Source organism: Podarcis melisellensis (genome assembly GCF_964234715.1).
Source record: "Podarcis melisellensis genome assembly, chromosome: 10".
Lineage (NCBI taxonomy): Eukaryota > Metazoa > Chordata > Lepidosauria > Squamata > Lacertidae > Podarcis > Podarcis melisellensis.
In genome coordinates, this window is record NC_138542.1 from 61,736,573 (window position 1) to 61,762,112 (window position 25,540).

A 25,540-nucleotide genomic window follows, 5' to 3' on the forward strand; every position below is an offset into this window, starting at 1 on the left:
ATTGTGGTAGCAGCAAGTGTTGCTCTGCCACAATCCCAACAGCACAGGTAACACTTGGCATTAGCTGTGTGGCCACAGGCTAAGGGCCCAGTGGCATCACTAATACGTCGCCAGCCTCAGATGCTCTGATGTGGAAGAGGACCTTGCAAACATTGGCCTCAAACAGCTGACTGCTTTATGGCTTCGTGGAAAATGTACTGATCCAACATGCTGAGACACATTTATTCACAGGGTGCAGTTCCTTAGTCTGGAGGTAAATTTCATTTAAAAAAAAAAAACACATCATACTTCAATTAAAACAGTAAAAAAGTAAGTTTTGAAAAATCCATTTACCTAGGTGCATGTACATAAAAAGAAATATATTCCATGTGCTATATAGCAGGACTTTATGAATTTGTACTTTTCAATCAAACTGAAGGGTTAGTTTGGTACCTGCACACCAATGAATTCTGCAGCTCCCAATTTTCTGTATGGATTTTAGAGTTCCATTCAGAGTGGAGATCGCACAGAAATGGAACCAATGGCCATAGCTCACTGGTAGAGCATCTTGCTTTGCATGCAGAAGGTCCCAAGCTCAATCAAAGAGGGCTGGAAAACAACCCAGACTGAAACCCTAGGTAAAAAGGTAAAGGGCCGACTCAATCTCGCTTTAGTGGCCGAGGGAGCTGGCGTACAGCTTCCGGGTCATGTGGCCAGCATGACTAAGACGCTTCTGGCGAACCAGAGCAGCACACGGAAATGCTGTTTACTTTCCTGCTGGAGCGGTACCTATTTATCTACTTGCACTTCATGCTTTCAAACTGCTAGGTTGGCAGGAGCAGGGACCAAGCAACGGGAGTTCACCCCGTCGCGGGGATTCGAACCGCCAACCTTCTGATCGGCAAGTCCTAGGCTCTGTGGTTTAGCCCACAGCACCACCTGCGTCCCGAAACCCTAGGTAGTCACAGCTATTAAGTGTAGACTAGAGGTGGGGAACACGTGGCCCCCCAGATTTTGCAGGACTACAATCCCATCCTCCATGGCCATTGACAATGCTAGCTGGGAAGGATGTGAGTTGACAATTCTGAGCTAGATGGAGCAATGGTCTCCGTATAGGATGTTCTGTGAGGTCTAGTCATGCCAAAACACCGGGGGAAAGCCTACCTGGAATTCTTGAGTGCCTTTCAGATTTAATTCCCTTGTGCTATGAGGTTTGAAGGAGCTGTAAGAAAACTACGAGCTGCACAGAAAAGACTGCATTCTCTCAGATGCTTCTAGCATGTTTATTCAACCACACAGGGACAAATCTGGTAGCAGGGTTGGTGGAACCCTTACCGTGCAGGCTGAAAAACTGCTCAGGTGCTTCTATGTCATTGTATGCACTAATGCAGAGCTTTTCTCAGCCTGAACTCACTGGAAGTCAGTTCCAGCACCTTTCAGGTGGGTGCCATTGCCATTCTAAGAGAACGAGGGAGGTGTTCATAGTAAGTCCTGGCACCTCTTTTTCTAGAAAACTTGCACTGCACCAATGCCATAATATACATGAAAGTGCCTGTTTATAATTAATTTGGACAGCCATGGTTTCTGAATTAACTATTCTGCAGCACCCCTAATAAATTTAAATTATGAATTAATTACAAAGCAGAGCTGACAGATCCCACTCACCCTTCAGCGGCTGTTCAGTGTCGAATGAAAGAGAGAGAGAAACAAGATCTGCTCTTCTAATTTAACGATAAGTAGTAAAACCTAATTATAGTAAAAACAACAACACCTGTACTGAAAATATGCTTGACAATCTATGTAAGTTATGTGAAAATGCACCATTCTGTTGTCTAAACATTTTGAATTGCTACCCAAGCCCTCCTTGCAGTTTAATCATAAAGCACTGGTCTTTATCTTGAACACAAAACTGTCAGAATTTCCTTTTCTCAGAAGCTCAAAACACTTTCCGTTGTTTTGCTGCTGCAGTTTTGGAAATAAAACAGCACACTGCCTGGAACAGGATATTATAATTCATGGGGAAAAGACAGCACAGTTATCACTGGCATGAAGTAAAATCTTCCCTTGTCTAGGACTGTGGTGCTCCTCATATTGAAAATTCACTAGTCAGCCTAGTAAAGCACAAACATGACACACATAAAATAGATAAATGATTTTGGGTTTTTAAAAAATCAAAGGAACTTGATTGTTTGCCAGAGAGAAATACCGACCCAAAGAGGCACAAGTCATGTTTAAGAGTAATTCAGAAGAGGCTTATTCTCTCTTCCTATGAGATAAATGTAGAGCTACTGACTGCATGCTGTCAACTTCACATTTTATATCTGAGGAAGAAATGTCTGAATTTTAGAGTCCTTGGTTTGTTATGCTGTGTGGGATGTGTGCGTGTGGATCCTTCTTGGTGTCACTGTTTTGAGTTCTGGATTCTGAACTGGCATCCTTACAGGCTGATCTATAACTGATATTTCCGGACTCACTGGAAATTCAGAATTCCCAAAACAGCATGCAAACAAAAATGCAGCTATTTTTCAAAATTTGCACTTCTACAAAATTTGCTGCCCTGTGTGCAAACATGTGAATATTAGGCGAAAGTGTGCATTGAAAATGCATATATTTGTGAAAACAGCATTATTTAGAACTTTAGAAAGATAGGAAATGGAGAGAAATTAAAAAAGAGGTGTAGATAAGCCCCTGGTCAGTTTGTGCTGGTCTACTGCATTTCCAAATATGTGTACAAACAGTGGTGCTGTCAAGGCAGGTCTTTGAGGCAGATTTCCAGGGGGCCTACTCAGCAGAATAAGCAGAAGCAGGGCAGGCTAACTGCTTACTGAAGTAAATGAAGTAATACACACCAGCATCTAACGAGGGCACTTAAAATGCCCAATTTCATCGCTGCATATTAATGATCAAATCAGGAGTGCAGGAAGCACTCGGTCCATCTAGATCAGGATTGTCCACACCAGGTGTGGGAAATCTTTGGCCCTCCAAATGTTTCTAAGCTATGCTTCCCATCAGCACAAGCAAGTATGGCCAGCTGTGGTTCAGCAACATCTGGAGAGCCAAAGGTCCCCCCCACACACACACACCTAGCCTGCCCTGAGTGGCAGAGGCTCTCCAGGGTTCAACATGGGAACATTCCCAGTACTGCATGGAGATGCTGGGGTTTGAATCAGGAGCCTTCTGGGTGCAAATCAGAGGTTTCTGCTACTGAGCTATGGCCCTTCCCTAAACACACAAGGAATTTAGCCCCATTGAACAGCGTGGGACTCACTTCCAAGTAAACATGCAAAGGGAATGTATGTCATCATTCACTTTCAACGTAACTGTTATAGGTAAGAATGATGGTGGGTGCGGGGAGGGAAGATCTCAGATGAGGCATATGGAAGGGCATATGCTTTGTGAGATTTGGCAGAAATTATGTAAGCAGCCGCAGTGTCAAGAAAAGTTTGGACTAATTACATTTTATAGCTATAAAGTCATTTTCATCTGCAAAGTTAAAGGTCTCGGTTACTTTAATGTTTTTAATTACATTCATTTTCCCCATTTAACTGCAAATGTTGGTGCCTCCGCTGCAAAAGCATTTTTAAAGTTATTATAAATCATTCATTGCCATTTCCCAATTACACCTGAAAACGCATTTCCACCAGGATCCTTTGTATATGGGGGTAGGAGAGGAATATCTGTGGGGTGGGGGGACTGCTCATTAAAAGAAATCTAAGCTGGGGTTTTACTGAAATGGGCAAATCAATCTGATATTCACACTTTGGCCTAAAAGAACTTCCTGAAAGAGACCGGGGAGATGTTTTTAATATCATCTAAAATGCATTGTGTTTTTGACAGCACACTGCCTTTAGTCAGGTTCATTATTCCCTGTTGCCAAAGTAGGCCTTTAATACATTAATTAAGGAAATATGATAGCAAAACCCTTAAGATTGTCAGGAAGACTCAAGGGGAAGTTTAATACCTGAAATCATTTTGGTTCCTTATTAATTACCTAGACTGGATTTCAAGATCACTGTGTCCTCTAAAAAGTCTGTAGCATACACACACAGAGAGAGAGTGAGGTGGGGGGAGTATTTGATCCCCTGCCAAATTTGCCTGTTTGCTCTCTGATGAAGAAACGACCAGTCCATAATTTTAATGGTAGGTTTACTATAGCTGTGAGAGACAGAATAACAACAGGAAAACCCCCAGAAACCCAGAAGACAAAAGCCAGAGATAGATGTGCATTATAATGAGTGAAATAAGTATTTGATCCCTTTGCAAAAAATGACTTAGTACTTGGTGGCAAAACCCTTGTTGGCAATTACAGAGGTCAGAGGTTTCTTGTAGGTGGCCACCAGGTTTGAACATATCTCAGGAGGTATTTTGTCCCAGTCCTCTTTGCAGATCCTCTCCAAGTCAGTAAGATTTTGAGGCTGATGTGTAGCTACTCGAACCTTCAGCTCCCTCCACAGATTTTCGATGGGATTAAGGTCTGGAGACTGGCAAGGCCACTCCAGGATCTTAATGTGCTTCTTCTTGAGCCACTTGTTTGTTGCCTTGGCCGTGTGTTTTGGGTCATTGTCATGCTGGAATACCTATCCTCAACCCATTTTCAATGCCCTGGCTGAGGGAAGGAGGGCTCACCCAAGATTTGATACATGGTCCCGTTCAATGTCACTTCAATGCGGTCCTGTCTCCTTAGCAGAAAACACCCCCAAAGCATAATATGTCCCCCTCCATGTTTGATGGTGGGGATGGTGTTCTTGGGGTCGTAGGCAGCATTCCTCCTCCTCCAATCACAGCAAGCTGAGTTGATGCCAAAGAGCTCAATTTTGGTCTCATCTGACCACAACACTTTCACCCACCTCTTCTCTGGGTCATTCAGATGTGCATTGGCAAACTGCAGACAGGCCTGTACATGTGCTGTCTTGTGGGCTCTGCAAAATCTCAGTCCTTCACGGCATAGTGTATTACCAACTGTTTTCATGGTGACTATGGTCCCAGCTGCCCTGAGATCATTGACAAGTTCCCCCTGTGTACTTCTGGGCTGTTTCATCACTGTTCTCATGATCATTGCAACTCCACGAGATGAGATCTTGCATGGAGCCCCAGACCAAGGGAGGTTGACAGTTATTTTGTGTTTCTTGCATTTGTGAATTATTGCACCAACTGTTGTCACCTTCTCACCAAGCTGCTTGGCAATAGTCTTTAGCCCAGTCCAGCCTTGTGCAGGTCTACAATCTTGTCCCTGACATCCTTGGACAGCTCTTTGGTCTTGGTCATGGTGGCTAGTTTGGAATCTGCTGGATTGATTGCTTCTGTAGACGGGTGTCTTTTGTACAGGTACTGTAACGAGCTGGGATTACAGGGGAACCTTCAGCCTTCCAGATATTAAGGACATAGGAAGCTGTCTTATACAGAGTCAGACCACTGGTCCATCTGGTTCAGTATTGACTATGCTGACCACTATCAGCTCTCCATGGTTTCAAGCAGGGGATAATCCCAACTCTACCGGAAGATGCTGGGATTGAACCCGAGACCTTCTGCATGCAAAGCAGATGCTCTACCACTGAGCCACAGCCCTTCCTGTTGCTGAACTACAAGTGCCCTCAATCCCAGGCAGAATGGAAGGAAGTTGGCCAGCAACATCTACAGAGTCAATGGTTCCCCACACCTGCTCTAACAGGAGACAGTGGACCAGGTTCTCTTCTGCAGCTTTACTAAGCAGCTGCAAAGATGATTGTGGATGCAATAAAATTCCAAGGCTGGGGACAATTTTGGCAACTAGTCCAACTCTAGCTCCAGCTCCACAGAGTTGGGGTCTTGGATTTATTTGGAAAACATTCTGAGAGCTTCTGTTTCACACATTCTATCCAAGAAGACCCCAGGACTAGTCTGGGGCATCTACATTCTCATGAGCTCAGCACCTAGACTTCTAATATTTTTAATGGGTAAGTATATAGGTAGTAATGATCGGGGGAGGTAGAGTCTCACGCTCTCATTTTGAAATGTTGCCTCCTGACTGTGGGGTGTGAATGTTCAGACTGACTCTTTTAACAGTTAAATAAAAAGAATATGTACGCCAAATGTTACACGGATGCTGCAAAAGATAATATCTAAGCTCACAAGGCAGGCAGCGCCCGATATGCATGGGTCATGCCTAAAACATTCATGCCATATATCGCTCATGCTTAAAATGGTTGCTGCATGTAACTCCAATGTAACACTTTTACTCCAATGTTATTTTAAAAAACAAAAACACAACAAAGTAGACATTATATTATTTTAAGACTTCATTCAAAAAAGAACCAAACCGGAACCACAATGAAAATGGCTCTGCTTTCTCAGGCTTTGTTTTTTGGGGAGAAAGCAGCAGCAAAAAACATCTTATACAAAATAAAGAAACACTTTAATCCATTCACATGCATAGTTTCAAGATTTAGTCTTGGAAAGAAAGGGTCGTGAACTTTTTGCTTTCCCAGACTCATATTCCTTGGGAATCCTCAGATTTATTTATTATCCCCACCCCTGCACAGGGAGTAAACACGTGCTTATAGAAACTGTGAAGCATGAGTTGGTCATTTCAAAACAATAATACTGATTCATGATTCTCTTTGCTTAAAAGGAAACCCAGACAGCAGAGGTAGGACCTGGTATACTGGACATCCTTCTAAATGTCCTGCTGGATTTCACAAGGCATATTTCAAGCTGACCTTATACCTAGTATAACTTCTCCGAGTCAGGGCCAAATAAGACACGACTCTCAGGTCCACAATTAGGATCTCATGTTGGGTGGTGGTGGTGGCTGTTTTTAAGTAGACACAGTGAAGTTGTAGGGGTTTTGGACTGTGGGAGGGTAGGTCAAGCCTTTCCCCTCACACATTTTCCCTGATCAAAATTGCCCCTCCTGGAGCCGCACAACTTATTGGTATAATGTGGGTATCTTTAAGTTTCTCCATCAGGCCAATAATAACTTGGAGGGGGAGAAAAGGGTGCAGAAGAAAAGGGTTAACCCCACTCCCTTCAATATTGCAGTCCCAATCTGATTTCACTCACCCCATATCTGCCATTTTAAAAAAAGAAAGAAAAGAAATTTTGTGGGAGATCTCTCGTGACGCATCTAGTTATGCCCTCAGACCCACAGCTAAAATGAAGGTTTTCCCTCCTCTTAGGGCTTCTTTCCTCTAAAAATTGGCTGTAATTCTGCAAAGACTGGAATTTTCCCCATCCTGCCGATACCTCCCTCTTGTGTGTGCATGTGCTGTCTTAGAACTCACAGCCTGAACACTGGAAATAGGTAATACTGGGGAAGATCTTGTGAATATAATAGTTCCATGTGAAAGTCTGATCTTCCATGTCTGGCAATAGCTTATGGACTGGACTGTTAACTGTTCATCTATAAACAGTTCGGATGCATTGTACTGTTGCATGGAACATTAATATCTCTAACTTGATTTTGATAACATGATAAATACTTCAAAAATATTTGTTGGCATTAAATGACTATTTAGCATTGCTACAGTTGCACTACGGATGCAACCACACACACACACACCTGTGAGTAAATCCCATTGAACCCAGGCTTACTTCTACTTCTAGACATGCACAGGATTGCACTGCATTTGTGTGAAAAGTTCCCATTTCATTAATGCTAAGGCAATACCTCAAAAAGCATTTTGAATTCTACAACCTTTTTTTGTTATCTCTTACTGTGTCAGATAAATGCAATGCAGACAATAACACTTTATTTAAATAATCACCGTGCATTTTCCTCTAGTGTATATATCACTGCTTTTCATTTTACTTCATAAATAAAAGAAAATAATTGTATAGCTGTACTAACCCAGTTGTTTCCAACCTACACTGCAGTTGCGTGTGGGAGGCATACTAATTTTTGCTGAGTGTAAGGTTCTATTGTATATGTTTTGCTACATTAGAAGGCTTGTCTTTCAGGGGCCTTGCTATTCCCAAAAGTGTGATTTGATTCTACAATTTACCCATGCCAATTTCCTCACTGCACGCCATGTTCCTGTTTTAACATTTACGGATGCGGTAGCTAAATACTGCGTGTGAGATATCTGTCTGTGATCTGTCTCAATATCAGCAAATCTTCAGCTACAACAAATGTTAGCTACAACAAAGGAGGGCGTAGATTTAGACAGACAGCTCAATACATGACTCACTCTTAGCTCTATACTGCAAAGCATGCAGCAAGACAGGAGCGGCTATAATGGGTGGAGAAGCAGGTGGGACCTGGAGTCAGGATAGTATGTAAAAGAGGCAACAGCAGAAACAGGTTCTCTCACCTACTCCATGGACAGCAAGCAAAGAAGAGCAAACGTCTACATGGGGAAAGCCAAAACACTTGCACTCTTTTACTGGAACTCAGGTGTCTCCAGTGATCTGACTGTAGCAGGAAGAGGCTGGGAATGTCTGGGCAATGCTTCTGAAGCTAGATACATAGACTAGTCCAGTCTCTTCATCAGCAGTTCACAATCCACAGAAATAACTCCACTGATTTGAATGGGAATTAAGCACCCTTTCTTTGCGTTGTATCCAAGGTGTGCAAGAGCAAAAGGTTGAAAAGGAATCCTTGCTGACAATCTTTCACAGGAGTGAAAAATTCTTGTAATGAAATGTCAAGCCTTGTGCCATACATAAGCAAGAAGACATGTTCTGAACGACAATAACAACCACGAGAACTTGAAATCACCTACCTATCTGACACCCAACGTTCCAGAATTCTTGAGGGTTATAATTGGAAGAGTTGGCCCGGGTTCCTTTTGGGTATATTCTTGTAAGAAATCTGACGGTATGCTGAACAAATTCATTAGCTACAAGACATTTTTAAATTCATGTTATTGGTACACAATAGCCTAACCAATTGAAAGCAATGGTTTTTTTAAAAAAAATCTGTTTGAGTACATGTGCACATTTAAAATTTTCTGATGTGTATTGATGTGACCGTTCATTTTGTCATAATCTGTTCCTTTACCTTAATTGTTAATGTCCTGGAAGGATGGGGTAGTACAAAGTCATTATCAAAAATCCATATATTTATTAGCTATACTTATATTAGCTATAAAAACATTCTTTATATAAATCAAATGGTGTGATCACTAAAAGTGAAGAAATTCTGATTGTCTCAGGTATATACAGAAGACAGTAATTTCTGGTAGTGGAGCACATGTGACTTGAAATTGGATGGATATTAGCCCTATATTTTATTTATCAGGATCTTTAGGCACCAGGCAAAAACTTTCCTCTATAACCAGGCCTTTGGCCTTGAACTATCTGTCTGTCTTTTAGAAATGGGTGGAATGTTTTTAATGTATTTCTTTTTCCTCTTGATTTTGATGCAACTATGGGGTGTTTGTTTGTTTGTTTGTTTGGCACTCTGGGTTGCCCTGGGCAAGACAGAGCAAAGAACAAATTCAATATGTAATAATAATTATGATAATGATAAATACTGTGGCCCAATTATTTGTTATTCACTTATTTGACAGTGTTCTTAAACTAGCCACCATTTTGAAGGAAAAAAGCAGCCATGAAGCCCAATCTGGAACATCTTCCTGATGCAGATTAGGGGCTCGCACCCATTTCCTGCTGACCCTCCCTCTCTATACCTGCTACTTGCCCCTGAAACGGCTGTTTACTGCAAAAGAAGGCACTCAGCAGCAAACAGCAGCCAGAGGGGGGTAATTTTCAATAGGGAATGAGTATGAGGCCCTGATCCAGATGAAGAGCAAGCTCTGAACAGGGAGCTCACAGCTGCTGACCCCCACCCCAAGTAAAATTCAAGCACCCATTGCCCCCAAAACGCATCAATAAAATAACATGCAGTTTGGCCTGTACCTGATATATTTCTGTTTCTGGGGACTTTACGTCCAACACAGTAGAAGCAGGTCTTATGGATCAAGAGACAGTCACAGACTCAAAGCTTACTGCATCCTACTTAGGCACAAATCACTTCCCACCCCCCTTTTTCTGGTGTGGTGTCCTGATTAAAATGTACCTGGTTCAGTCTGGTCATGAACTTACTTTGGAAACCCTGATGAAAACAGTACTCTCTGTATCAACCGAGAAGAGTATTCAGGCTTATTTTAATCAGGGTTAGCAACAGATAAATTATGCCAAACCAGTTTAGAGAGTGAGTGGGCGTTTTTGTTCATTTGTTTGGGGGTTTTTTTGTCCCACCACTTCCCTCAGGAAAACCCACTGTTTACCACTCAGTCTGATCAAATGTCAACCCACGAAAAACCCAATTGACGTATTTTCTGCAGAGCGAGGCAGAAGGGAAGATACAGTCCTGCATTCCAGGCCAGGCTCAACTCTGCCTGGACTGGATCCAAGCAACACTGGACAGCGGAAGAAAACTGCAGTCACTTATCCCAGATTTCTTTTATTTTTATTTTTAAAAAAACAAAAGAAAACCCTGCAAGCTTCCACTTACTGATATTTTTCTCTTTACGTATATTTTTGGCTTGGATGAAATGTAGCTAACAGCCAATCAACACAAACCTTTAGCCACTCAACTCATGCAGAGCGCTGAATCAACGCTCAAAACATCTCACTGCCTGCCAGCTGGTGACAAGCTGCCTCATAAAGTTTATTGACAGTTCAGAAGGCTTAAGCAAGAGAAAACAGCAACATTACCTGCGAGTTTTGCCAGCTTTCGGGCTTTTAGCTCACCAATTGAATTGTTTTCATAAAAAAACTGCTTTTCTCTGGAGTCTTCAAAGCTTACAAACTTCCGAGATTTGGTATAAATCACAAGTTCTGACAGTGCCAAGGCAATCTTTATTTTCTTCATCTATAAATAATATGGGAGATGACTGAAGGTTTGTTGATATATTTTTTTAAAGATACTATCTCAGTTTCAACTGAGATGTCAATTTCTGTTGAAAGCACACCAGGAAAGGGGTTCTATTCAATGTCAATCACACTCTGAGTTAAACTCATTAAAATTAAATAATGAAACAAAACTAGGTCCATTAATTTCAATAGGTCTACTCTGAGTAGAATTCAGTTGGCTGCAACTCATAGTCAAATCACTATTCATATATGTTTTCTACCTTCATTGCTCAATGCAGCATACATGGATTCCCTTCTCTTTATCTTCACAACAACCCTAAGAAGTAGTCTAGACTGAAAGATAGTGACTTAGCCTAGCCAACTTCATGAGTATAAACATGTTTTCCCAATCCCATTCTGAAGCTGCATGCACACCACAGGTGCCAACTCCCTGGGGCCCTGGGTGCCCGAGCACCCACAAAGTTCCTCATGAAGGGGCCGGGCACCCATGAATTTCGGTACCAGGACCATGCACACTGCATGGCACCCACAGCCACAGGCACCCACAGTCACAACCATGTTGGCATTCCTGATACACACTATACATTTTAAAGCACATTTCCCCTCGACAAGAATCCTAGGGACTATTGTCTGCTAAGGGTGCTGAGTACTGCAGTTCTGCTAGAGGTAAACTACTATTCTCAGGATTTTTAGGGGTGGGGGGGATGTTCTTTAAATATATGGTGTCTAACTACTATACCGCACCGAAGATCTGTAAAAGAAGATTTGCACCCTTTCTGTGTAACACTTAATGGTTAAACTATACAATATGGAACATACTGATTAAGGCTGCAGACAGTCGTTTGCAGGAAGTGCAGGTAGTTGGCACCTGTCGTATCTTGACAGGGGATACTGTTTCACAAAACAGGGGCAACCACACTGAAAGCCCTGCTCCGAGTTACTGTAGAACAGGCATCCACTAGCTTCAGAACTTAAGGAGAAGCTCCCCTGCAGAACACACTGACCTACTGGAAATAGGAGAAGGAAGTCTCTCAAGTAACCTTTGCATGTGCTGCAAAGACCTTATATATTACATTTTTTCATCTCCGCCAAGCTAAGCAGTTGGTTCCTTACCTCTCTCGCCCTGACCTAGCCACTGTGATCCATGCGACGGTCACCTCCAGACTGGATTATTGTAACTCGCTCTATGTGGGGCTGCCCTTGAGACTGACCCAGAAACTCCAGCGGGTGCAGAATGCTGCAGCGAGACTCCTTATGGGGTCTTCGCTGCGAGACCACATTCACCCGATGCTATACCAGCTGCACGGGCTCCCGGTGGAGTACAGGATCAGGTTTAAGGTGCTGGTTTTAACCTTTAAAGCCCTATACGGCCTAGGACCCTCGTACCTACGGGACCGCCTCTCCTGGTATGCCCCACAGAGAAACTTACGGTCTTCAAATAAAAACATCTTGCCACAGAGAAGTTAGGCTGGCCTCAACTAGAGCCAGGGCTTTTTCGGCTGTGGCTCCGATCTGGTGGAACGCTCTGTCACTAGAGACTAGGGCCCTGCGGGACTTGACATCTTTCCGCAGGGCCTGCAAGACAGAGCTGTTCCACCAGGCCTTTGGCCAGGGCACAGCCTGACTCCCTCCCTCGGCAATCTTCGTGGAGCTCTGGTACAATGGTTGCCAGTGGCTTGATTTGAATCAATTTTACAATGAATGATTTTAGAGTGTTGTTTGTACTGTACTTTTGTACTGTTTTATTTTTGTTAGCCGCCCTGAACCCGGCTTTGGCTGGGGAGGGAGGGATATAGATAAAATTTATTATTATTATTATTATATTAGCACCAAAGCTTTGAACTTGGCTCAGTAGCAAATTGGCAGCCAGAGCTAATCCAACAAGAAGGTGTTTTGTGATGGTGTTACACTAGCTGCAGCCTCAGGACCAAAGGGCAGCCCTACACAGAGCACATTGCAGAAATTTTAGAGCAGTGAAAAAGATGTCATAAAGAGGAGGGAGGGCTGGTGTGTTTGCTTTCTCGTAGGTTTTAAACCCAGGATCTAACTAGACATGACTTCAGGTCATACCTTTTGTTTTTTCCGAGGTGGAGCTGAGCCCTTCCAGCGTGCCCTTCTCTTTTTCAGCAGCGGTTGCTTTGGGTGCGAAGGGTTGTCGTCCAGCTCCTCATCACTTGTTTCTTCCTCTTCAAATTCCCCTGTCTGACCATGGCTATCCGTGCCCTTCCTTGCAAGCGTTTCTTCAAGTGTCCCAATTTTCTTGTTTTTAATCATTATTTTGAATTTCAGTGACTGTGATAAGAAAGCAATAGGTATTAAGAATCATAAGTAACACAAGAAGGAAGAAGAAAAAGTAATAAAAATGGAAGGCAGTGATTCAGAACGTGTGGGCCTCCGGGAAATGTTGCTCCAAGTCCCATCAGTCCCAGCCAATGGTCAGGGCAATGGGAGACAACATCCAAGAACCTCTGGAGACTCATGGGTTCCTATTTTGCCGTTAGCCCAAAGCTGTGCCTAACACTTGACTAGTTGTTCACTGGCACTACTTGCTGTGCTATTGATGTGTGTGCTTTGTTTGTTGGTTTTCCTCACATGTTAAACTCAGAGGTTGCCTGAGTTTGAGCCAGGTGATACCAAGCAAGCATTATCATCTTGATCAAATGAATCCTGATGGTATTTTTCACATTTCTAGTGAAAATTTAGCTTGAATGAGGTATGAAATAGGAAGAAAAGACACACAGACAAAAGAGCACATTTCGAGTTTCCATAGCACAGGAGAAAAGAAAGGGCAGGTACTCTGATTTTACAATAACTGGAATTCCAGCCCCCTCCAAAGTCCTCATACCTCCTGAATCAATTTACAGCAAATCTTTTGAGTTCTGCAGTGCATTTAAAGTTATTTATATCCCTTTCCACCTGAAATCAAGAAACGTGAACAGTACTTGCAAGATGGCATTATTTCCCAAGAGTTCTGCTTTATATCTGTAATTCTCTCCTGATCCATTTGTTCCTTTTTTGCAATTAAGAACAGTACTGCTGAGCATCTGTATGATTAAATTCTCCTCATAAAAAGTATTACACTGTACTCCCGTGTAGGTTTTAATGGTGCACCATAGCTGAAAGAGATGGCTTTAACCCATTTCTTCTCCTTTTTTTTAAAATAAAAGAACCCACCCAATTGCCAAAGTTGCATGTTTAAACTCTTGTGCTGATCAGGTTGCAATGGCAGCCTGAGCACCACATTTCCTTGTGGACAGCCTTCGGGGGGGGGGACATGCTCACCGTGGTGGGTGGGGTCAAAGGCAAAAGTGTGGAGCAACAGAAGTGTCTCTCGCTTTTCTACAATAGCCTATGTTCCAGCCATGCAAAATTCAGAGCTGTCAGCCCACACACCTCCCCACACTCAACTGTTTATCTAGGCAAGCAAATAGCATTACAGGCAACTCCCCATTTATGCGGCGGTTGCATTCCAAGGCACCATGCGCGACCGTGAGACGCCCGTCAAGTCTGCCCTCCCACTGTTCCGCCCTCTTTTGGTGCAAAAAAAAGGCACGTAGTCATGCGCATCCTGGACACACAAAAATGGGGAGTTGTCCCTATTAGAGTCCAAGGACAGATTCCAGCAAAAGAAGAAGAGTTTAGATTTGATATCCCACCTTTCACTCCCTTTAAGGAGTCTCAAAGCGGCTAACATTCTCCTTTCCCTTCCTCCCCCACAACAAATACTCTGTGAGGTGAGTGGGGCTGAGAGACTTCAGAGAAGTGTGACTGGCCCAAGGTCACCCAGCAGCTGTATGTGGAGGAGCGGAGACGCGAACCCGGTTCCCCAGATTACGAGACTACCGCTCTTAACCACTACACCACACTGGCTCTTGAAGCAGTTGAAGAGGGCACAGAGTGGGGAAGTGAGGGATGTAGCCCAATGAGAACCCTAGGGGCCAAAAAGAGAGGTCTGGAGGGCAACAGCATTCAGCACCTGGGCCTGCGGTTGTTCACTCCTGGTTTAAAATTAGAACCTATTTGCTAACAGTGGACAAATCTCCAAATAAAAAACTGGGACTGTGCAAATAAAACTATTCAAATAGGTACCTTTCAAATTCACATGGCCTGGGATCCTTTCCGCACATTATTGCTACAGGAAACTCATCATTTGTGTGACTTCAGCACATGTGCGATCACCAGTGATCACCATTTTCAGCGCCAGAAAGGGGCAGAACGGGGTGGGCTTTCGCGCACACGGCCAACTCATGTGGTTCATGGGCTGTCACTCGGATAAGGGGGATGTTGAGTGGATGCCACAAATAGTTTAGAGACACAAGGAGCTTCAAATCCACATTAAACTCTGGTGCAGACAAGCCCTTTAAACTACAAAGGCTGGGACAAAAGTGTCGATCTTTATCACTCAATTGTTGTGCTCCATCCCGGCTTTTCCAAATGCCATCCCTTGAAGCTGCCATGGGGAAAAGTTGCTAGGATAGTGCATGAAGTCATTGGCCCCCTTCTTTTGTCCTGATTCATAGTTGTGGAGACAAAGACAACATCTTGCAGCCAAGTAGCTTTCATGGCAAGCCATGTTTGTCAACCTCAAGTAAGTACAGTTGCCTATCTGGTGTTTTCATTCAAGAACTCTGGAATGGAGATGTAGGATGGGGGGAAAAACATGTGCAAACTCCCAGAATGCATATTTTAAAGTCTGCTTTGAAAAGCAAATGAGGGATATGGAGCTCAGATTGTGAGACTTTTAATGCATTCCACACAAGTACCTTTCTGACATGTTGCAGGCTTTTGTTTTGTTTTAGAATCGCATAACTAAAATCGCATAACAAATATAAGGTGTGTTATCATCCTTAGGGTAATAATAAATCATGAATACATGCACTGGAAGGTTCAAGGGAATCTACAATGCATTGTATTTCCAATGTTTTGGTCTACACTTGAATTTTGTGACACGCATATTTTCTTCTTAATCTGGGGGGTGGCGTACTGGTGTTTTCTATTTGTACAATAACTCTATACCAAACAGACTGCATTCCAGGTGTAGTTAATTCTGCATATTTTAATGGGAGGAACATGATAAACTTCTTAGGAAATAACCATGCCAACTGCAGTGATTTCCTCCTTGTTATCTTTTATGAAAGAGCAACTCAGTTTTGTTACCTCAGGGGAAGGGAGCTCAGTTGGCATTATATCATCAATCGCAGATATAACCAACATGTCACCCAGGATATTTGTCAGATAATCTGCCATTACTTCCTGCTGTTTAGGGCTACAGTGATTCTCCAAAGACAGTATCAGAGGATAATCGGAGGCCTGGAAGTACAATTCAATGAATACTGTAATTCCCAGTTACACAAATATGAAAATATAAAACAAGAGAAAAGAATACTATGAGAAGCATGCACTGTTATCTGCAATAAAGATACAAAACAATACTGCGACATCTTATATCCCAGCTGATTTGTCTAGGCAGAAGCAACCACTCTCAAAGAAACGACAGACCACACACAGGTGCTGTTCTGGGATTTGGGTATACATTTTACCTTACAGAACCAGTGGTGGTATTGTAATGTGTGTGCATCAGTGATAGGTTAAACTTCGAAGAGCTACTTCAGGCATATCCAAGAACTCGGTTTTCTGGCTATTCCCCTTTACGCAAGTAAGGCCAATGCCATATTATGAACAGATTTGTGGGGGTGGGAGGTGAGGTGAGGGGACACACTCCTTTTCTAAAAGCAGTTTGTTGTATGGCATGGGGGGAGATGCTCTTAAGAGAAGCAGACACTCTTGGGAGTGTCTTAGTCCCTTGGGAACTAGCAGCATGGTTCTCTGGACCTTGGCTATAGGCATTTTCCCTCACCCCACAATATTCCTTCAAGCATTCTCAGGACTGTATTAATGTGGCGATTTCTCATATGAACTAGGATCATCCTGGATACAGCTACTGATTTATGCGATGCTCGCAGCTTCAAGCAAAGAGAACTGACCAAAAGTAGCTATACCCGTGGGAAAGCCCAAGAGACATTCCATGGGGAAATGTGTGTGAGAATTACGTGGAAACAAAACAGGCCATGAAACAGCCCTACAGCTACAAACCACAGCTTGTAAAGGATTTGGATATATGGTGAGTCATGTTCAGATTACTATACTGAAGTTTCATTGTTGCTGCAGTGGAGGCTGGTCCATTAGGGTGAATGAGTCACTTCCCCAGCAACCTTACTCTGCTCTCAGAAAATCCCCACCTGTCTGACTCTCATTTGCAATTAAACCAGCTTTGCCATAGCTTTGCAAAACTTTGGCTCTGGTTCCACCTTCTGTTAGTCTCTTTACCTTCTGCCCTACCAATCGCAACGGGTACCAACCACCACTGTGTTGCTTTAGTTTATGGTGCCATCCAGACATATACAAAGAGAAAAGAGTATGTTAAGTATATATAAGATTTCCCTTAATAAATAAATGCCAGATATGTGCAAGAATTACTTTGGGGGGAGGGCTGTGCAATCTCCTTCAAAACCAACTGAACCAGATTGCCTTTTGATTTAAAATGCTGAAGATTTAAGACTGACAGGTGAAAGCCTCTTTCATTTTTGTCCTTGGCACCAGATGGAAATAGTTTATCTGCCACATTTCATCTTATCCTTTGTTGAAGGGAAAATACTCCGGATTATCCCATTTTCTCTTCACGAGAATTCTGTGAAGTAAGCTCGGATGAGAAATAGAACTTGCCTGTGGCCACAAAGTAAGCTTCCTGGCAGAGCAAGGCCATCTTCAAAAGACTGTGCAGGTATAAACCATGGAAAGAGTGCAGAACTATTAGTGCCACTCACACTGGCTGCATCTCCAAACTTCCCCAGATGACAATCCCATGGTTAGGTTTTCTTCTGGCCATATTATCCAGAGTTCAGACTCCTTGCTTCTATATTGGTTGAAATTACAGCATATGCCAGATTCAAGGTTGCCCCAAAAGACCATTATTTGAAGCAAATTTCTAATAGGTCTGCGCAAAGCTGGGCCAGCCAATGTGAAATCCATATAATCAATTATAGACTGATTGTTGATGGTGTGCAAGATTGCAACCCCTATATTTGCAAAGTATTATAAATGAAGTTAAAGGGTGGGGCCTTCTGTTAGCTACTGTAGATCTCATATCCAAATATGTAATTCTCGCCAATTTATTCAGGGAAATCCAATCATGGTCTTCCAGTTTTGTTTTGTTTTTAATTACAGGTTGATGCGTTGAGGAAGGTATGCACAGTTTTGAGATTTCAAACTATACCCACAACATATCTGGGTGGGAGATATACCAGGATACCTGCAAATCTAATGTTTGTATACTGTGGCCAAGGAGAGTTGGGAATATTGTTCATTATGTACTGTATTGCTCCCTGTTTAATTTTCCTAGGGTTAGTTTTTTTAAAAAGAATTCTCCAGTTTCCTTTTTTGAATAATAGGGAGAAAACCTGTCATTTGTTGATGGATGAGGATAAATTCATGACATAATAAGGTTTCTACTTTTACATTAGAAGCCCAGCTGATCAAGCAAAATTTCATTGTACAACATGGGGCCCCATGTGCTGTTAAAGTGAATATTATTATTATTATTATTATTATTATTAATTATTATTGAATGACCAATAGTTGACTGGCACTATTAGTTGTGGGAGTGAATTTCATAGGTTAACTATGAGCAATGGGAGTTAAGAAGTACCTCATTCTGCCTGTACTGAGTCTTTCAGCATTCAGCTTCATTGGACATCCCTGAGTTTTAGTGTTTATTAGAGAGTGCCCTTTCTCTATCCACTTCTTGTCTCAGCTAAGCATGTGGGAAATCCCTCTTCTGACCTTACTACATTAAGTGGGAAAGTCAAGAGTGGCAAAGGTGGTGCAGATGATGGGGGCAGATCTGGCAAAAAAAAACACAACCCACCCCCACACCTCCTGCACAGTTTATGTCCACACGTGTTCAACAAATGCCAGAAGGCTACTGACGTACTGGCTTTTTGCCCTCTGGTGACCTCTGCACTGCATCCCTGCTCTCTAAGTGTTGCAACTTGTTTCATCTTGTGGGGATGGTTAAGGAATGGGCCAAATTACCTTTAGGTCCTTTCTAACACTTAGAATTCTCTCATTCATTTTCATTCACCTACCCACCCATAGCAAACATGGTCAAAACAGCAAAACCTGAAATGCACTATTTCTTAACATTATTAATTTTAAGACATTTCTACACCCGAAGCTAAAATTCAAAAAGCAAATATCATTAGCATATTTACAGTGCAATGCTATGGATGCCTACTCACAAGGAAGTCCCACTGAGCTCAGGGAGACTTCAATCATATGCAAAAGTGTGTTGCAGAGATGGGTAACCAGTAGCTCTCCAGATGTTGTTGGACTCTTGTCTCCCATTAGCCCTAGCCAGCATGGCCCATGGTCAGGGATGATGGGAATTGGAATTCAACAACATCTAGTTCCCCAACTGTGGTGGATGCAATTATCAGCTTAATTTAAAAAAACAAAACAAAAAAACTAGCAATAGTAAGAGAACAGCATAAAGATAAAATAAAACTCAGAAAACAATCAGAAGCAGCAATAAATAATTACCACCCATAAGCATAGGTAAAGGTAAAGGTACCCCTGCCCGTACGGGCCAGTCTTGACAGACTCTGGGGTTGTGCGCCCATCTCACTTAAGAGGCCAGGGGCCAGCGCTGTCCGGAGACACTTCCAGGTCACATGGCCAGTGTGACATCGCTGCTCTGGCGAGCCAGAGCTGCACACGGAAACGCCGTTTACCTTCCCGCTAGTAAGCGGTCCCTATTTATCTACTTGCACCCGGAGGTGCTTTCGAACTGCTATGTTGGCAGGCGCTGGGACCGAGCAGCGGGAGCGCACCCCGCAGCAGGGATTCGAACCGCCGACCTTTCGATCGGCAAGTCCTAGGCGCTGAGGCTTTAACCCACAGCGCCACCTGTGTCCCTACCCATAAGCATAGCTGTCAACTTTTCCCCTTTCTTGAAAGGAATCCTATTCGGAATAAGGGAATTTCCCTTTAAAAAGGGGAAATGTTGACAGCTATGTTCATAAGAAAGAGCTTGGGCAAATATGAATCTTTTCACCTATAGCTCTGCACAGTCAATGCCGGGCAAACATTCTTGGGAAAGTTCCATGAGTAGGGACACCATCACATACACTATCTATGGCCAAAACTCTGAACGCACCTTGGTCATTGTGCTCTGTTAACCGACCCCCAATTTGTCACACATGTACCTACCAAAAAGGCATACTTGCTGATCACCTGGATGACGGTCTTAAAGCTAATTTTGCTTGTTAATGTATGTCCATGATAAACAACAGGGTCATTGTTTGGTCCATCCCAGCAGTCAATTTCTAAGCAGCGGCATCCTTTCATTAGAGCACTAGAAAGAAAGAAAGAAAGAAAGAAAGAAAGAAAGAAAGAAAGAAAGAAAGAAAGAAAGAAAGAAAGAAAGAGGGTTGCTGTGAGGATAATATGTAGAGTGGGAGATCCAGGTACCTCATCCTGGGCTCCTTGGAGGAAAGGTGGAGTATATGTAATAAATAAAGGAACAAATCTCTGCAAATGCAAAATAGCACCCCAGGTAGATGATCTGGCTAGCACCCTTCTCTCTGACAAAGGGTGCTTCCATACAGTTGCTAAATGGGCGATGGGTGCTCCTCATGCATGCAATTTTTTCACAGCATCTATATTTCGCAACATTGCTGGTATCTGCTTTGTCTTCCTCTGATTCCTCCTAAGAACCTTACACCATGAATAAAGCTACCCCACAACTCCCACTCCCGCTCGGCATCTAGTGGAGAGCCCCACAGGAACCATCACCTGAAGGATAAGATATGGATCCATGTAACTCACAGCAGCTTTTCAGAGAAAGCAGAGCTAGAGGCAACGCTTAGGCTGCCCAACTATGAAAGCTCACAAGTGGGGCCAGGCAATGGTGGAAACTACATCCCTGGTTTGCTGCTCTGAGCATCTTTGCATCCAGTTAAGAATAAGGGAGAAATTTCTATACCGCTTTGCATTTAAAGTCGAATCTACCAAATTCACACTCCAACCCTTGTGGTGCAGTTCTCCCATCAAATGGAAAGCAAAAAATGCATATACCAGGGGAAAGTGGGCAACAGTGAGTATATTAGTGAATGCAACACACTAAAATGTGTTGTATAAGAGGAAATTGCCTGCAAAAAATCTTTATTAGGCAAAACTGCATATAAAAATGTGTGTCTTAGGAGAGATATGCACTAAAATGCTGGTGATTTTTCATGAGGACTTTTCTAAACACACACACACAAAAACTGATGTGGAAATGTGGAGAATTGATATTAAGATTGGCAAAATAAGAAATCGAGAAACTAAAATTGACAGATTTACCCACCCCTAAATCCATTTTCTGATATTCATTCCATAAGCAGCTGGCTGGGATCCTAATCTCCTACAACTAACATGCTCTCCTGCCAATACCCACATAGAGGTCTAGTTGGAAGAACATGTTAGTTATGTATGTATGTATGTATGTATGTATGTATGATCTGATTTCCATCATGCCTTTCTTCCTGAAAGAGCCCAGGGCAGCAAACACAGCAATGATTTAAAAAAAAAACCAAAAACTAAAGGCAATTTTAAAACATTCTTTAAAAATAAAAGTTTAAAAACATTCTCAACCAGCAATCTGGTGGGAAAACATGAGGCGCTGCTTCTCTGAATTACTTATTCTACCTGATAAACTACTATTTTAAAATGGGCACAAATACCTTGCATAACCCCACAGGTGACTTGGCCCTATTAGCTGGTCAGATATGAGGTAGGTGTTGTGAGAGGATGAAATAAAGTATTCACACAGTGGACGGGTCATATCCTGGTAAACAGTTTTGTGCTCAGATTTAAATACCATGCATTCCTCAGATGTCATGTATCTTAGAAATCCTTCAAATGTCATCTGTGAATTTTTCTTTGCTGAAAGCCAGAATATTACAGGGAAAATAATTACTGTACATCTCTACTATGATTCCTTACAGAATTAAGCAAAATTTCAAACCATTTCAGATTAAATATGTTAATGCAACATGGAGCATGTGGGTGTCAAATCACATATAAAGGCTTTTGCTCTTATTTTGGGGATGAAGAATCCGTGGCCCACCAGATGTTGTTGAACTCACAACTTGCACCATCCTAGACTACTAGACTTGCTGGCTGGGGCTGATGAAAAGGGTCCACCCAAGTTATCTCAAAAGAATATTGGAGAGATATGATTTTGCTCATTGTTATCCGGGATAACCACTGTAATGTGTGATATATAGGGCTGCTTTTGAAGAGCACTTGGTAAATCCAATTGGAACACATTGCAGCAGCCAGTTTTAGGGTTGACTGAGAGAATGTAAAGGTAAAGGGACCCCTGACCATTAGGTCCAGCCGTGGCCGACTCTGGGGTTGCGGCGCTCATCTCACTTGATTGGCCGAGGGAGCCGGCGTACAGCTTCCGGGTCATGTGGCCAGCATGACTAAGCTGCTTCTGGCGAACCAAAGCAGTGCATGGAAAGGCTATTTACCTTCCTGCCGGAGTGGTACCTATTTATCTACTTGCACTCTATCTACTTGCACTCTGACGTGCTTTCAAACTGCTAGGTTGGCAGGAGCAGGGACCGAGCAACAGGAGCTCACCCCGTCGCAGGGATTTGAACCGCCAACCTTTTGATCGGCAAGTCCTAGGCTCTGTGGTTTAACCCACAGCGCCACCCGCATATGCCATTAATCCATGCATATACACTGCGTGCATGTGTAACAAATAAACACGGCGCATGATCTTTGCAATCAACCCCAGTTGCCAGTGTGGCTCTGTTAAAGGTGCAAAGGTATATACTGGAATATTGTGGAAGACCACTGTGATTTCAAGGCATTTTAGGTGGGGCAAAACATTCCTGGAAACTCTCTGTGGCATCCTGAGGCTTTTAAGTGCTTAATCCTATTTCTATCTTGTTTTTCTATAAAATATAATACTCTGAAAGTTAGTTATACATCGAGATGGTACCATGCGGAAATTTTAATCTCTATATAAGTCTCAGCAGGATCCCACAGCAACATCTGTTGACTCACGTTAAGCTCATGGTCCCCTAAGATCCCAGGATCCTTTTCATATGCACTGCTAGTAAGCAGGCATCCTCTATCTTATATTTGACTCATTGACTCAACTCAATGTGATGCAGCAGCAAAAAAAAGGCACCAATATTCCAAGTGTAGCCTGACCAAGGCAGAATAGAGTAGCACTATTACTTCCCTTGATCTAGATACAATACTTCTGTTAATGCAGCCTAGAATAGCATTAGCTTGATTGTGGGGGGGGGGGACCTCAAAGTGGCTAACAAAAAGATAAAACAATAAAATTGAGAAAAAATGTTTTGTGTTGCAAACTGCCCTGAGATCTTCAGGTGAAGGGCAGTATACAAATTTAATAAATATATAATAAAATTCATGACCATACTTTTAAACCATACAAAAAGTTCCATTCTCATGGATCATATAAGGGCATTTGAGCTACTTTTTGTGGGTTGTAAAAAGTTTTGTCATTATTGTGTTTGGTATTCAAATTTGCATTTGAGGCTGGGGGTGTTTGTAGTGGGGGGGATAGAGAGAGTTTGAACCTTTTAAGAGGTGCAAAAGGGAGGAGACAGCTTGGTGTTCACAGAGTTGCGAAGTGCTTAGCCATCTTTATTTCTACATAAAGTACATTTTATCTTTACTTCTGTTCTTCCCTTTGATCCCAATTACTTCCAAGCCTCTCTTTCTTAGACTGCAAGCCCTTTGGGAAGAGAGAAACCATATTTTTCAAGGAGAAAGACTGTTCTGCATCTGAGCCCCTGGGAGAGGCAGGCTGTAGCTAATTAAATAACAACCCAATTCTTTGCTTTACTACAAAGTGGGAGAGGATAGGATTGGGCTGTTAGGCTCTTAGAAGCCGTGTAAGAAGGCAAGCCATCCCCTTGCGCCAGTGCTGAAAGCAAAACATGCATCTAAACTGTTCCAAACTTTCAGGAACATGTCCTTCCCAGCACCACTGTATTTTAGGAACCCGGTATTGTTTTCCAGCACTGCTGGTCACAGGGGCTAGTAAGACAGATGCAAAATTAATATTCACCAAATATGTAGCTACGTATCTTGTTTTTCCTAGCATAATTATGAGTGCAAGACCAAGTCTTACTGGGGACAGAGGTTATTGCCTAACACAACTTGAAACATGGGTGGGGGGGGGAATCCCAACCAGTGCCGATAGGGGATTATTTTCCTAAGACTCCTACTTGCCCGGGGGTGGGGGCTGTACGTCACAATGTGGGGGTGTGAACAGGTAAGTCTCCCCTCCTTGTGGACAGCCTTCCCAGTAAGAATTGTGCTGCGTGTCTGTCTCCAGAGACAATGGAAGAGAGTGCCGGGGAGGGGTGTAAAATCAAACCATTGGAGAGTTACAGTGCTTGCTGTACACAAAGTGGGAGAGACATGTTTTATTGGAGGTAGGGCAAATGAAGGTGTCCGGTAAAAGTAGCACACACAGCTGCCTGATATGTACAAAGCAAACAACTACTTTATCTGTACATTTTGTAAGGTAAAGGGTAAAGGGACCCCTGACAATTAAGTCCAGTCACGAACGACTCTGGAATTGCAACGCTCATCTTGCTTTAAAGGCCGAGGGAGCAGGTGTTTGTCCACTTCCGCAGACAGTTTTTTCCAGGTCATGTGGTCAGCATTTTGTACTACTGGATACAATGGTATTTTTGTACAAAGTTATCATCCCATTGCCTTGATTTGCTTACACTGCAGTATACTAGCCGTGTCTACTCAGATGTAAGCCCCACTGAGTTCAATGAGACTTAGGGCTTATCCCCACTGCCATACTTATCTTTTGCCCCAAGCTTTCAAGGCACAGGTCCGCGCTTTTAAACTCCAAATCTGAGTGAGCTTATTTTCATCTCGGCTTTCCCCACAAAGAAACTCTCTTTAAAGCTGGAGCTCAATGAATGTCAATTCGGGTTTTCCACGGATCACTGTTTGCTCCAATTCAGCAGTAAAGAGCAGGCTTTCGTGTGGAAAGCTATGGGGCAGGGAAAAGTGCTCAGACACAGAGCTTTAAAGTGTCAATCATGCCTGAAAAGCATGGAGGAAAGTTAAGTTTGGATAAGCCCTTACTCACAGGTAAGTGTAGGTAGGCCTACAGTCTCATCTCAAATTGATAAAATAAAACAGTTTCACTGGTTGACACTCTATCCACTATGAAACTATCACTTTACAATAGCCCCCCCTTTCTTCCCACATTGTTGGTGCTGTGTTGGTGTTTTCTTCTGAGTAATTTGCAATTGCGATTCTGACTGCAGTTAAAAGGCAAATGATCAGCTCTGCATCTCATTCTGCAATTTTTAAGGCTTGATAACCAGGAAGAGTCACCAACAGTTCCTGAAGTACAACATAACAACCTATTGATTTGATACTTATTAATGATTTTGGGAAATGTGCTATAACTGGACTGTTCCCAAAAAGACATAAAATCTGCCCCTTGAGAACTGAATCTCCAGTAAAGATTGTGAGTTAACTTTTAAATCCATTTGAGTTTAAGTAGGGTCCAATGCTATGTGTAACTTCAAAAAGAAGAATGATCACATATTGTACTTCGGCATGTGCACTAGAGTACAAATCGTAATAAAAGATGCAGCCCAGAGACTGAGAATTCTTAGTGGCTCATATCAACAGACAG

The 25,540-nt window shown here is 42.7% G+C and overlaps 1 protein-coding gene across 1 annotated transcript in view; it reads right to left on the reverse strand.

Annotated features, from left to right (window-relative positions):
- The window catches only part of LOC309378649 (1-phosphatidylinositol 4,5-bisphosphate phosphodiesterase zeta-1-like), a 46,931-nt gene that overhangs the window by 18,606 nt on the left and 2,785 nt on the right, over positions 1-25,540 (reverse strand). Inside the window, exons 2-7 of the mRNA XM_081927135.1 lie at positions 21,558-21,759; positions 20,044-20,188; positions 15,934-16,086; positions 12,847-13,068; positions 10,618-10,774; positions 8,679-8,795 (exon numbers count right to left, since the gene is read on the reverse strand). Of these exons, the coding sequence (XP_081783261.1) occupies positions 8,679-8,795; positions 10,618-10,774; positions 12,847-13,068; positions 15,934-16,086; positions 20,044-20,188; positions 21,558-21,759 (996 nt within the window). The remainder of the gene's footprint in view (positions 1-8,678; positions 8,796-10,617; positions 10,775-12,846; positions 13,069-15,933; positions 16,087-20,043; positions 20,189-21,557; positions 21,760-25,540) is intronic.